Raw genomic sequence first — 14,011 nt, forward strand, 5'->3', positions numbered from 1 at the left:
GGCGGTTTTCTTGAACAAGAACGTACCAGTAGGTCAAGAGTGAGCGGGGCGAGTTCATTCTTTGAATGCTAAATATTAGGAGGCGGCCAAAAGGATGATAGGTCACTTTTCATCACTGCCAATGTCAACCTGAGTCACTGCATGCGTGTGTGAACGAAAAGGCGGTGAGCAAGACCTCATGGATATGTGGTGGACACAACACCATTCCCTACTGGCTTCAAATACAGTCATGTTTGGATGCCCGACGGATGGTTTATCCTGTGCTACAATTTTACGAAATCTCCCCAGTGGATGCTTCATATTCACCACTATTACACATTTGTTAAGGGACCCCCATCGCACCGTGTGGAAAGCATGATAACATTGTTGCGACTATGTACTACACTTGGCCAACCGCATCTGGTAGGCAGGCTAGTACATATATGAGCATTATTGGAAAGCTCATTGGGGTCTAAAAAGCTATTTTCGTCTCTTCAGGTTATTTTGTTCTCCTTGTTGGCTTTAGCGAAGCAGAGAATAGGGTAGGTAAGGGACCATTGACATTCTGAGTCACATATAAGAATGACCGTTTGCCTCTTTTGCCATTAAACTTCAGGAAAAATACCCACATTATTGGAGTCTCGCCGCTGTAGCTGGACAGCGACAGGATGCAACCTTTCCGCACATAAACCGTCAATATCATACTCTGAGCATCATATAGGCAATTTTCGACTAATCAATAGAGCGGTTCAAGTGGTCCTTTCATTCTCCACCATGCCGCCCATCGTATCGGGTGTTGCCGCATTCGGCACCGTTCGAACACATGATATCACCACGGGTAGTACGCTATAGATATTTAAATGCCAGTAAAAGATTAAATCACTAAAGTTAGCGAATGTCTCCAAGGTCCTTGCACCTGAGGTTCTACCAGTCTATCATTCATCATGGGTTACGATTTCACTGTCTTCAAAGGAGCCAGCGATGGATCCATCAAGAAAGACAGTACCCACCGCGAATCTCTGACAGGTGACCAAGTACTCGTTCGGGTGACTCACTCTGGCGTCTGTTATACGGATGTTCACTATCGCCATGCGGATATGGTTCTGGGCCACGAAGGTGCGGCAGTGGTCGAAGCAACAGGCCCCGAAGCTAAAGATCTCAAGAAAGGAGACAGAGTTGGGTGGGGATATGAACATGACTGCTGCGGGAGGTGCTCGCACTGCTTGACTGGGTGGGAAACAATGTGCCCCGAGCGCCAGATGTTCGCCAGTGCGAATCTGGACCAAGGATCATTTGGGACCCATGGCGTATGGCGGGAAGCCTTTCTTTTTAAAATCCCCGAGAGCCTCAGCAATGAAGACGCAGCTCCTCTTATGTGTGGTGGCTCCACTGTGTTTAATGCCATGCATATTGCTGATGTTAAGCCAACATCACGGGTTGGAATTGTCGGTATTGGCGGCCTAGGACACCTTGCCATACAGTTTGCCGCAAAAATGGGCTGCCAGGTGGTGGTATTCTCAGGGACTGAAAGCAAAAGGGAGGAGGCATTGAAACTCGGCGCCACGGAATTCTATGCGACAAAAGGCGCAAAGCAGTTGGAAATTGGAAAGAAACTCAGCCACCTTATCGTCACAACCAGTGTCCAGCCAGATTGGAGCTTATATATCAACATTTTGGAACCAGGGGCTACTGTTTCTCCATTGTCGGTCTCTGACGATGAGTTTACATTCCCATATATGCCCATGTTAGCGGACGGCCTCACCATACAAGGTGGAATTGTCTCAGCAAGACAGGTACATCGAGACATGTTAGACTTTGCCGCATTTCACAATATAAGGCCAATGAAAATGGTCTTTCCAATGACAATTGATGGTGTTAAAGACGCGCTGAAAACACTGGAAGATGGGAAGATGAGATACCGGGGGATTCTTATTCCAACATAGACTCGGTGGAATTAAGATGGGTAGAATAACTTGTGATCTGGAATATACTTTAAGCTAAAACGATATCAGTATATATTATTAAAAGCACATAAGAACAGAACACGCGCTTATGTATTAAGACACATCTGCAGTCAATGATCGGTGTTTGTAACGTTTGCTGATAATGGCATCAAATCCCCACGCTCGACCCAGTTCTTTATGCTCGATGCCAGCCTGTCCTTTGTCTCAAGGAATACATGCTGCCATCCGAAAACACACATATTTCCCTTTCCCCCGCCAAGCCCTTCGAGTTGCTCGCTTGCCGCCTTCCAGTTGGCTCGAAGGCCGGGAATAATATTGTCCATTTTGCAACCCACAAATTCATCCTCGCTCTCACCATTCTCCAGGTGAAACGAATAACTCCGATGATAAGCGAAAAAAGATAAGGCAAGTTTGTCATGGTCTGACTGGAGAAATGTTTCTATATGCCTTTTGTTCTCCAAGCAATCGGACTCATTGTGGACCTTGAGTGGGGAGGGTGACGATAAACGTGCCTTGTAATCTTCGACACTCCCCACTATGCTGTTCCCCATTGCTACAAGCTGTGGATGTGGTTGAGGTTTTGATGAAAGTTCGGAAATTGTAGCCTGCCTGGTATGCCATGTAGCTGGAAGAGTCGTATTCCGCTGTATTCTATCCTCTGGGGGGCAGGCAATATCGATGATGAATATATTGAAATGAACCCCTGGCTGAGTTAGAACTTGGAGTAGCTATAGACCCAAAACCCCTACCTTCAGCGCAGAAATGACGATCAATCATTACAATTTGGATATTGTCCCTCGCCATCTTCTCCCGTAGGAGTAAATAGCCGGGGTAACATGGGACAGCAGAAAGGCCTGTTCCAGACCTTCGCGTCGTATTAACTAGGAGGCTATATAGCTTTCATTAGTGTTTAATCCCTCTCGGCAAAATAAAATTGACATACCTGAACATATTGGTAGGTTGGGAACATCGTATAGCCAGCGAATACAGCCAGGCGCAGCTTAAATCCGACAGCCATACTTGAAGAGCTCTGAATTCCTGGGCTGTACGCTGCACCCGTGCCTTTTTGTACTCCGGGTTTTCGAAATTCCAGTGTCCTTCCATCAATCTGTAGCCATAATCTGTTGCGACTTCAGGGCAGAGCCGCGCGGCTACCGTGCGTTCGGAAAAGAAAAACGTTTTATATTTCGATAAAATGAATGAGTACACGATAAGCCTGACCATGGTCCGACTATCATAAATGTTCCATTTTGTCCGCAAGGGATATATGTCGTAATCTTCAGATATATCCGTGGACGAAGGACTTGAGACCGAATCCGCTGAAGAACAGGGACGAGCGTCAGGTGAATTGCGGGTGTCCGTGTTGACCGAGGACTTCAGATCGTGAGTGGCTGAATCCACTGATGAACACTTTGGGTGGCGATAAAGCACCGTTGAGTCCTTCTCTTGCCACCCTATTAGCCGGACAACGCGGTGTGCATGGGTATCTTTTGCATCAAAACCAAGCTTTGACGGACGAGTGCGGTTATAAGTAAGTTGTGCACAAATTTCCCTGGCACGTTGCTGCGCATTTTCCAAATGTTCAATGTTATCTTCGATCCACGATGGAGCCAATGGGGCTGTAGTGTATGGATCTCGGGATAATCGGTAGTGGAGTGTGAATGCCTCCAGGATCATGCCTGCACGCAGATGGCAGCCAGTATCGCCCCCATGAGCATCAAATGCCATAAATCCATTTTTCTGTGAGCTTTTTGGGTTTCCGCGTAAGAGTTCCTGGAACAACCTGAGGGAGTCAATCGCATCGGACGCTGCACGGACAATGTCAGTGAGCAAGGCAGCATATAAGGCTTTACGCTGGCCTTGCAGCCTGGGCTGGAATGCCGGAAAGATTATATCAGCCATGAGCTCCCATGTAGAGACACTAAAGAGGACACAAATTTGGACTGATTGGAGTTTATCCCTTCCAGGGCGATTTAAGTCTGATCCGGTTCCCAAGCGTTCGGCCAGCAGCTGGCTACTTCGGAGATCTCGAATCTCTTTCCAGGGACTTGGTTAGTCCAATGGAGCCCGAAATTTCCACAGTTCGTCCGGCACAGACTAGAGCAGAAGGCCATGGTTATGCCGGCACCGGAGGGATGTACCGTTGAGCCGGAAATGTGTTTGCTCCATCACTGCCTTGTAGTGTACTTGTTCCAAGTTGGAGTAACCTTGGCCGCATCCATCGTGCTCCTTTGTAGCCAAGATTTTCATGCTGATCCATTAGACACGAATCCTGAGTCCCACTTTGCGTACTTTCGAGTGGTATGTTGTGTTGAAAGAACATTTCACGAAGATCTTCATGTATGATTTCTTATCTGATCGTGACGTGATCCAGGCTATCTCTTCTTTCCCTCACATTACGTAGAAGCTTCGCATCCGAGGTCCGTACTCCGGAGGAGTGGAGCTTTGCAGATACCGAAATGACGATGCCCATCCTTGATGCTGCCAGCGGAAGCATATACTCCCAGGATACTTGGTGCGTTAAATCAGGTTTATCTCGCTATGGACCCTCATATCTATCGAAATCTACAAAATAACCTTTCAACAGGGTGTACTGAGTTATAGTAGATATTAGATGACTTGGTCAAGTGCTGCGCAGAATAAGGAACCGGCCGGCTCGGTGGCTAATTGCCATGGGATTCCGTTCGAATAACTTAGAGAGATCGTTCACATGCATGTGAATGGGATGGCCGAAGACAACAAAAATTGCAAGCCCATTGTTTCATACCCAATAGCTGCCGTTATAGCCGTTGACAGACAATAACATTAGACATTTGATCGACAATCAGATAACTTAACCTGCTCCCAATTCTCCACACACTGACTGGTAGCACAAATAAGCTTTTTGCCCAGACTTCGAAGTCATAAGTTTACCGTCGATCCTCGGACAATTCACTCGCCTAGGTATCGCGAAGGGCCCTTCCCGCTGACATGAGCATAGTGCGGTCCACTTTTCCTACTTTGTCTGGGGCGTGACAATGAATATCATACCTATGTGGGCCCTATCCACAAGGGAAGGAGTAGCTGTTCCTCACCTCCTATAAGTATTTTCAGGAAAAAGGGCGGCAGCTTCGGCAATGGGCTTCCCCTGACACCTAGAAGCATTTACGATCATCGCAGGACACGCAAAGATACTCAGTGCGAAGAGTTTGAGTGTTCCTTTATTGTCTGGGGTTTATTTCCGTACAGATATTGCGGAGATGTAGCCAGCCATCATGTATACTTAATAGATGGAATAAGTGAAACATTTTATGAACTCAAGAGTACGGGATTGAATCACAATTCCTTGACTATGCAACACGCGCGGCTTTCTAAGTATGTAAAACGAGGGTTATCTTCAGCTATGTTAATTCGCTTGCAGCCTGCACTCCATAAAGCTCTGATCTCCCATATTGCTCCAAACTTTCACTAGTTCCAATCCGGCTTGAGCTGCAAGGTCCTGATACTCCACCTTTGTTCGTTGTTTAGCATTAATGCAGGTGTAGACTTGTAGATCCAAGCGGCTCGTAGGGGCATCACCAAAGTTAGCAAGAAGAGGGTAGGGCGCAATGGAAGACTGGTCTTCTAATTTCCCTTCGCTGCTGGGAACAGGAGACTCGTCACAAGACCGATAAGTCGGACACACCACATGCTCACATATGAGCAACTTGCTATGTGGAGTCATCGCAGTTGCACACCCTTTCAATATTCTAATCGCTTCCTCGTCGGGCCAGTCATGGATGACATGACGCAGGAAGTAGATATCCGCCCCATGCAAAGGGGAAGACCGGAAGAAATTTAGCGGAGTAAACTGTATTCCGCCATGTTCCGCGAGGTCGGGATAGTTTTCCGATAGGTTCTAATGCACGTTAGCCTTTCCCGGGTTTACTCTGTGTGGCCCCATTTGGCTTGAATTGGCAATGAACATTACCCTTTTGAATTCAGCTGCAGAGTCTTCCATATCCTGCACCGTTAATCTTAGGTTGGGAAATGCGCGAACGATAGGCATGGTGGCCGCCCCGATTCCACCTCCAACATCCACAATATGCGCATTCTTTTCAGAAGCCCAGGGATATACTGCACCATGGTAAGAGTCCAAACTGATTATTTGGGGACATATTAACTTACAGTTCAGGTACTGCCCTAGATTAAACCCTTTCCCAGCCATGGCCTTTTTTGTTCTGTTGCCAATATCGGTTCTGATGGTGCTAGTATATGCGAAGTAGTCCATTGTAGTATCGTAGGCGATGTTAAATGGCGCCTTGTTAGTATCCGTGGCGTCCTTATATTCGGGCAATGTCAGCGCCTCCCAAGCCCTGCAAGATGCAAATCTGCACTCATCGACACTTCAAATGGTGGTCAGCAAGGGATTATAAGTGCCGATTGTATTAGTGCTTACCAGTGTCCGACAATAGCACGCTTTGCCTCGGACTGAAATTTCACAGACAATGCATTATTTGCGAACTTGTTGGGAGCAATTTCTTCGAAAATGTGGCAATTACAGAGGTTTCTTAAGAATCGTCCAAGTCGATCCGCATTGATCCCTGTTTTGCTTGCCAGTTCATCCACATGACAAGCAATATCCCCTAGAATATTGGGAATGTCTGCCTGGCAAGCAATCAACAGCGCAGTTTCGTCTTGGTACTGTGAACCTCGCGTTAGCGTATCGGAGGATGAGGATCCGGACCAAACATACGCCGTAAGTAACGTCATTTAAGAACCTATTTGGATCACAAAGTGCTCGGAGCATTTGAGAAGCCGAGGAGATTGTTTTCAGTGCATAAGAAGTGGTTGGGTCGTGTCGCCGGTAAATCGGATGTTCCTTGAGGGTTCGCAGAGACAGCGGAGGGTCATTGTTGCAAAGAACAATTTCTTCGACCAGGTCAACGGATGAGTTTATTAATCCGCGAAGCATCTCCAGTTCCTCAATAGTATGTTGATTGGATGTCATGGCTTTGCACTTGAACGCGACTGGAGAGAGCAATCGAAAGGCGCCTTTTGTAGTTGTACTTTTCAGTACGTATGTTCGTACCGACAAAACTACGGCGGGCATTCAGGAGAATATAAGCCATTTTCTGTGCGGATATACGCCGTAAGGCACTGGGTCCAAAACCAATCCCACTGAATACTTCCGAGTGTGGAATAAACCAGTAGGGGGTTGATCAGCACAATTCCTACTTTATTTACAAGCGTTGTAGTGATCAACGTCAGCGATTATCACTCCGAAATCGGGATCGGGTTGTAATCAGCTCTTATGGCTACCTAGTATCATCACCTCTCATTCCTTCCTAATCAAGCATTGTTGATCAACACTTGGGCATTTCATTCGGGTATCCCCAAAAAAAAGTATCCGGAATGGTTCATCCCGAAGTGGTGGATAGAACTGTGGGACATGCCCATGACTTCGGTAGGAACGTGGTCCTACTGGACGGTTTGTCAATACCCGAATTACTGCAAGGGTCATGCATAGGTGTACGACGGGCCTAGACGGTCTAGCAATTAAAGGCACTTGAGCCGTGATTGATGATCACAGTCTCCGCAAGCATCGTCATCCTACGACATGCATTGGACATCCGTGACTTTACGTACGCACTACGTTCAAAAAAAGACCTGAACTGGTCTTTTCGGCGTGGTGGGGTTCACCGTAACGACCAATAAGCGCTCGAATTCCCGCGAGAATTTGGCAAACGGGCCCTTCCTGGCATGTTCCAACGAGTGGAAATTGAACAACCGAGGACCATCATTCTGGTATGGGATCCTGCCCGGTTCAGCTAAGGGGGAGCCAGGTCGAAATGAGAAGATATATTGTGGGAACCGATCCCTTTCCTCAGCGTATGTGCTACATGATTATTATGTACAGTACTGAACCATACCACTAATATGACAGCAGAGTACACTGTGGCCGGCGATAGCTATCTCCTATGGCTGCCCATAGCTATGTCCTTGTTCAATATTCGACTGGTTCTTTTATTCGTTGGTCTCTTGCTATTCATAGGATCTTACTTCAAGAAATCCGAAAGATCCCTACACTTCACCCATCTTGACGGTAGAAAGCTCCGTATTCTACCAGAAGACACTCGTTATCTCCGGTTCACTCATGGGTACGTGGAATCGGCACATTCCGCACACAAGGCTAACAGGATACAGGGGCGAGCTTTCTAAGGCCGCAGAAGAACGATTTGGCAATGATCCTTACCTTTTAAAGAACAAAACCGGTATTGACTTGGTTCTTTTTACACCCAGTCAGTTACGTGATTTCTTCAAGGAGGACGGCAAAGGTAGGTTTAAAATTATTCTTGACTCTACCCGGACTCATATTTTGAATACAAGACCATAGAAAGCGGCAAGACGCAAGCATGGGAAATTATTTCCTACGAAGTCTTGGGCAGTGTGTCGGAGCCCAAAATGGCGAAAGATGGCATCAGACCCGTCGCCATCTGGAACCTCATTTCTCTGCCTTCGAGGCAGCAGGGATGATTGAAGATTTTCAGAAGACATTGAACTGCTGGGCCAAAGGGCTACCAATGGATCCAATGTCCGAGAATCTTTCTCACAGTGAGTTTATGGCAGATAGCATAGCAATCTGCCGGCAATTACCTTTTCGGATGATCGCAATGTGTCTATACGGCAATATGCTCACAGATGAGGTAAGCAATAGCTAGTGTTTTCCGTCAACGTCTTGATTTAGGTGGTCCAGCATGCTGAATATCTCGTATAGAGATATGAATCACTCTGGGATCTGAACAGTATACACGAAAGAGTGACTCATCATACATTCTTCGGGACGTGGCAAAATATGCCATTCTACGATCTCCTTCCTACGCACGCGAATCGTGATTTAGCTGAATATGAGGGAAGATGGAAGGAATTTAATTTGGAGATAGTATACAAGTCAAGGGCGGTAGGTAGCATTCATGAAAATTGGCTGTGCAGAACTGATTCGTTTGCCTTAGACACACACGCCATGCCGGGCTGCTCGAATGTTCGAAGCTGTCGAGAATGGGGACATGAGTATACAGATGGTAAGGAACAGTTTATATGTCTACGATATCGAAGGATCTGACATTCTGTAATAGTACCTCCAGTCGCTTGATGAAATCCTCTTCACAAATATCGATGTTACGTCGGCACAATTTGCATATGCCCTCATTAGTATCGGAAAGGCCTTAGTGTCCCAAAGGCGCCTGCAACAAGAGGTAGAGCATATGCTTAACGAGAAAGAAGACATTGATGTCTACGCCAGAAAGGAGGACACGTTCCTACACAAGGCATACTTGGAGATTCTACGAAGCAATCCACCCATCTGTGAGGGATAGTCTTGATTATTCCTTATGATAATTTGTGTTTGCTAATGCAGCTTGATAGGGTTCACATTTCCCGAGACCACCGCGGTGGAAAAACGCATCGATGGCTACCTTATTCCAGCAGACACAAATGTCCTTATTGATACGCGTCGATTGAACAAGGATTCCCCAATTTGGGGTGGTACTGGTCACCAATTCCAACCGGAGAGGTGGGATCATATCACTGCCGGACAGGCACGCTACAGCTTCCTTGGGTACGGCATGGGACCGCGCAAGTGCCTGGGGAAAAACTTTGCCAATATTATCATCAAGTTATTCTTGATTACAGTGGCCTACAATTTTGATTTAATGGCTGGAGACGGAATCACAGGAATCAAACGGGATCGTTTTACATGTATGCCAGAGCAGGTTGTGATCTTTAAAGAGCGTAGATAGTGGAATATTTTGCGTCAGTGAGATGGATATGTGCTCTATTTCTTGAATTGTTGAATGCAATCTCTTTATTCGGATCGGTTAAATGGTCTCGGGTATTGAAGTTGGCATGGCATACCTCACAGTTAAGCGTGTCATTCACTTGGAATCCGTACCTGGCGTACCTTGGCATGGGTATACCTTCTTTTCGTGTCATATTTGTGAATTTTACCTTACTTCTATACGATCCACTTAGGTATTTTATGGTTTGTTGTACACGGCGGGTTGACCAAAATCTTGTTATATAACAACGAATTAAATCGAAAAGTTGATAGACCCAGCATATATACAATACAAAAATATGAAAATGCCGGGGACATTGAAAGAAAGAAGTGAAATGTAAACAGTTTCAACCAATTTGGAGGTTAAAACCCAGTCCTAACATGGAAGTGTTTACAGAGAATCGCCTTCCCCGCCCTAGTCATGTTTCTTGTTTGACGACGGGACCGATTTTACAATCCAGGAACATCGGTATTGCTTGTGTTCCGCGGGATTAGATCCAGCGTCTTCAGCCATTCGTCGAGAAGGTCCGTAGTCGAGTAGGCCAGTCCCTCGCCCACAACTTCGAGGAGGCAGCCGGCGACAAAAGTAGCATTGATCCCAATACCGAGAAGGTCAGGAACCCATTCCTTCGGGTTTCCCCACCAGAGAACCTCCCAATGAATCTCATCAATAAGTTTGTTGAAGCTCAATTTGGGGAGGCCATAGAGCTCTGCCACAATCCGATCCGTAGTAGGCCAAAGACATTCGGTGAACGCATCAACAGGTGTATTCCCATTTGCAGGAGGGGCTGCTAGATTGGCTCCATCAGACGAGGTAGCCGAAGGGGTGGTGCTGGTGGCGGTTTCCGGTGTGGCAACGGAGGAAGCAATAAGGGTCAGAAGAGCCACGGGACGGGTGAACCTCATATTGAGAAATTTTGCATTTAATAAAGTGGAATTCTCCTATTAGGGTGGATTAGGGGACGAGCGAGATGAGAAGAGAGCTTCTGATTATTGAAGAAATTCTCGAGCATTTATATAGACCACATCTCAGCCAGGACAACACCGAAGCCGGCGGAGACAATAAAAAGGCGTGTAGTATTACTCTGTAGGAACAGGTGGTAAAAAGAAACGAGGCGATATTGTGATCGACAAGAGGCATCATACTATACGTGGTAGTACGGCGTAGGACGATAGGCGTGGATTGCTTTATGGTACAAGCATTATCCCGTGTATGGGGACATCACATGGGCGGATTGCTTTCGGCTGAGAACAAACATATCATCTCATCTGGATGCTTACTGGACGTACATGGTCTAATTGATTATACATATAGTTCATGTAAGGCTTGATTTAAGGCTCGTGGTTTCTCTCTTTCCTTTTATTCCACCCCCCCCTCCTGTCCGTGGCTCACATCCGCATATAGTACGATGAAATCTTTCTGCCTACTCAGTAAAAACAAAGCAAATATCTATATACCGCTTGGATCGGAATATTATGAGTTTCTTCCATCTTGCCAAGAAATGTCCCACGCACACGGGCGAGTACTGCGTACGGAGTACATGCATACTATTCTAAATGACAATAAACGCAAGCAGTGGAGATGCATGAGCTGATCGGCATATCAGATAATCTGATAAGCCACCATCAAGAGCGACCTTACAGGATCCATAGATAGACCCTTTAGGAAGTATATCCGCCGCTAGTGCTGTCAATCACACAAAAGCCTGATCAGGTTTTTTGCACACAATACTACGTAGCGTCGATCAGAATAAACTTGCTGTCCACAAGTACGGAGTACACTAGTCTGACGTTTGCTCCGAGGGCCGGAAGATCCACGGAGGCTCCGCGGACGTACGCCGTAGATCAGCCCTGCTAACAGACAACGCCGCTGTGCCGTATCGCATTCCGTTAGTCTATCATGGAGAATGTACTCCGTATGGTGGCGGCTTGTAATATATTCTGCCTCGGTCACCGAGCTATAAATACATACTAAAGAGGGTAGGGAAGCAAGAAATGGAAATCTTTTACGCAGTACGTGGTTATTTTATAAAGAAATGTGGGAAATGCTGCTGTCGGTAATATTATGTAATTTCCACTATATTCTGGACTGTAGCAGGGACTTGAATTCATCTAAATCTACCATTTTAATGGCCATATTTATACCCTGGATTCCAACCTCTATTCCGACCTGATACCTGGGCTGGCGGTGTGACTATCTGTGAAATGCGGAGGCTGGATCACACCGCGATTTTGTATGGCTAGTTGAGCCTTGGCAGTAATTACTGGTCTTTCCGGTTGACAAGAAGCCACATCCTCGTTTGCACATCACGCCAAGTCTCGCACCAGCTGATTTAATGGTCTACCAAACTATAGTTTAATTTAAGCAAGTAACTTAATAGTATACTTCTCTCTAGGATGACAGAAAGAGAAGCAGCTAAAGGGAAAAAATATCAGGGAGTGAGGGAAATTGCTACCTTACTAAGTTGAAACTTGTGCCGCTGATTTTGTATCTGGGGAAATGCCACTGAGCTTCTTCAGATATAGGTATGGTATTCTGAGATACAATAGAGGAATGCTGTCAGAACGAAGATGTTTGCATAAACCTTACTCTAGCCGTACTCCGTACCATTCTTGCGATTTCTGAAGTCCGCTTTGTGACAACATAGACTCTAGAGCCACCTTAATTTATTTTCTAGCGCCTAATGTGCTCTTACTACCTTACATTACCTACAGTAATGTCCTGGTTACCCGGTTCTATAAATCGGTGGGAAATACCTGATGAATATGAGACTACCAAATCTATCCAAACTAGAAAGCCGCCGGACGATCCAGCTCCTATCCCCATGGTCAAATCATGCCCACACCGCGAAGGAACTTTCACAGTTCATCCTTTATTATGGCTTTCTCGTTTGTGGTTATAAACTTCTGCTTTTTGGCCATGGCAGCAAGAATATCCACAATCAAATCTGCGGCTGCTACCGACGTGGTCTCCGCTGCTGAATCGTACGGTGGGCTGACTTCAACAACATCGGCGCCCACGATGTTCAGCCTCTCGAGTCCTTTAATGTAGCGCTTAAGCTCTCTCGTTGTCCAACCCCCCGACTCGGGGGTCCCAGTTGCGGGCGCCATGCTCGGGTCAAGAACTATCGTCTGCCATTAACATCAAAACATCGGGCACAGCTCAAGAAGGGCCTACCATCAATATCAATGGAAAGATAAACAACGTTCTGTCCCACTACATCGACTGTCCTTCGAATGATCCCCGTCACCCCAATTTCATCAATTTCGTGTGCTCCTATGCGATGGAACCCCACCACCTGATCGTCAATCTCAAAATCACGGGGCCCGAACAGTTTAGTTCTTAGACCGGCATGGACACTGGCCCCTTTGTTAATACATCCTTCGCGGGAGGCATGCCAGAAGAAAGTTCCGTGAGTGATAGCAGATTGTTCTGACGCAATACCAGTATACCCTTCGTACGGATCCCAGGTGTCCAGATGAGAATCCAAATGTATAACAGAGACCGGTCCATATACAGTTTTGAGCGACCGCAAAATGGGCAGTACGATGGAGTGATCGCCGCCGAGACTGATAATTCGGGGGCGCCCCCAGCCATCAGTTTTATTTGTTTCGTGGAATAGGATTTGCCGATAGCCTTGTTCCATCTGTTTAAAAGCGTGCGATGCGTCAAATGGGGTGATAGGCACGTCTCCGCAATCAATGATACTCAATCCCTCGTCGAAGGGGTCTATGCCCCAGATTGTATTGTAACTTCGTCCCTTCTTTTCCCGGGAAGATCCTGCTCGAATTCCACGGGGACCAAATCGTGCACCTGGCCGGTACGATGTGCTAGTATCATATGGGAAACCGAGAATAGCAATATCCAATGGCTGAGATGTCAGTAGAGAGGACGGAGACGATAGAAGATGGATTCTTGACGTATATACCGTTTTATGGTCGTGCGATAGACATCTCTGCCATTCTAGATGGGCAAACGTAACTGGCTGCGAGAATGGAAGATCCTTATCAAGGTCTATAGCGATAAATTAGTTCCGTTTGCCTAGGAGATTAATGAAAGTATACCTTCGATCAGATGGGTGTAGTCTCGGCCAACATTAACCGCGAGCACGGCACTGGTCAGACTCCAGAGCGGGGAGAAAAATTTCATATTGGTGAAACGATGCAATTACTGTGACACTCAAGTTGTCAACTTCCTTATATTCAGGAAAAGTATTTTATACTATATACCCGTAGGTAAGTGCTGGCATATGCCGGCACCCTCATAGACGGG

At 46.4% G+C, this 14,011-nt stretch overlaps 5 protein-coding genes across 5 annotated transcripts; 2 read left to right on the top strand and 3 right to left on the bottom strand.

Moving 5' to 3' along the window:
• Positions 1–923: 923 nt before the first annotated feature.
• BDV59DRAFT_209604 (NAD(P)-dependent alcohol dehydrogenase) lies at positions 924–1,922 on the top strand (the record flags this gene model as incomplete). Its single annotated transcript, XM_073695421.1, has 1 exon — positions 924–1,922. The coding sequence occupies one exon, from the start codon at positions 924–926 to the stop codon at positions 1,920–1,922; it is 999 nt and encodes a 332-aa protein (XP_073545417.1).
• Positions 1,923–5,759: 3,837 nt separating this feature from the next.
• BDV59DRAFT_204136 (uncharacterized protein) lies at positions 5,760–6,912 on the bottom strand (the record flags this gene model as incomplete). Its single annotated transcript, XM_073694385.1, has 5 exons — positions 5,760–5,820; positions 5,888–6,038; positions 6,090–6,307; positions 6,361–6,605; positions 6,658–6,912. 5 exons carry the CDS (start codon positions 6,910–6,912, stop codon positions 5,760–5,762), a joined length of 930 nt encoding a protein of 309 aa, XP_073545418.1.
• A 923-nt stretch (positions 6,913–7,835) lies between these two features.
• Positions 7,836–9,700, top strand: BDV59DRAFT_209605 (cytochrome P450; the record flags this gene model as incomplete). The annotated part of the gene is made up of 7 exons (XM_073695422.1): positions 7,836–8,062; positions 8,109–8,239; positions 8,292–8,608; positions 8,680–8,862; positions 8,915–8,983; positions 9,038–9,266; positions 9,327–9,700. Exons 1-7 carry the CDS (start codon positions 7,842–7,844, stop codon positions 9,698–9,700), a joined length of 1,524 nt encoding a protein of 507 aa, XP_073545419.1. The 5' UTR covers positions 7,836–7,841.
• Positions 9,701–10,188: 488 nt separating this feature from the next.
• BDV59DRAFT_204139 (uncharacterized protein) lies at positions 10,189–10,644 on the bottom strand (the record flags this gene model as incomplete). The annotated part of the gene is made up of 1 exon (XM_073694386.1): positions 10,189–10,644. The coding sequence occupies one exon, from the start codon at positions 10,642–10,644 to the stop codon at positions 10,189–10,191; it is 456 nt and encodes a 151-aa protein (XP_073545420.1).
• Positions 10,645–12,564: 1,920 nt separating this feature from the next.
• On the bottom strand, positions 12,565–13,979 carry BDV59DRAFT_183890 (agmatinase). The gene is made up of 4 exons (XM_073690608.1): positions 13,804–13,979; positions 13,668–13,753; positions 12,917–13,610; positions 12,565–12,863 (listed from the first exon to the last, which is right to left on the bottom strand). Exons 1-4 carry the CDS (start codon positions 13,886–13,888, stop codon positions 12,598–12,600), a joined length of 1,131 nt encoding a protein of 376 aa, XP_073545421.1. The 5' UTR covers positions 13,889–13,979; the 3' UTR covers positions 12,565–12,597.
• Positions 13,980–14,011: the final 32 nt, after the last annotated feature.

The sequence above is a fragment of the Aspergillus ambiguus genome (genome assembly GCF_047715705.1).
Source record: "Aspergillus ambiguus strain CBS 117.58 unplaced genomic scaffold BDV59scaffold_30, whole genome shotgun sequence".
NCBI classification, from domain to species: domain Eukaryota; kingdom Fungi; phylum Ascomycota; class Eurotiomycetes; order Eurotiales; family Aspergillaceae; genus Aspergillus; species Aspergillus ambiguus.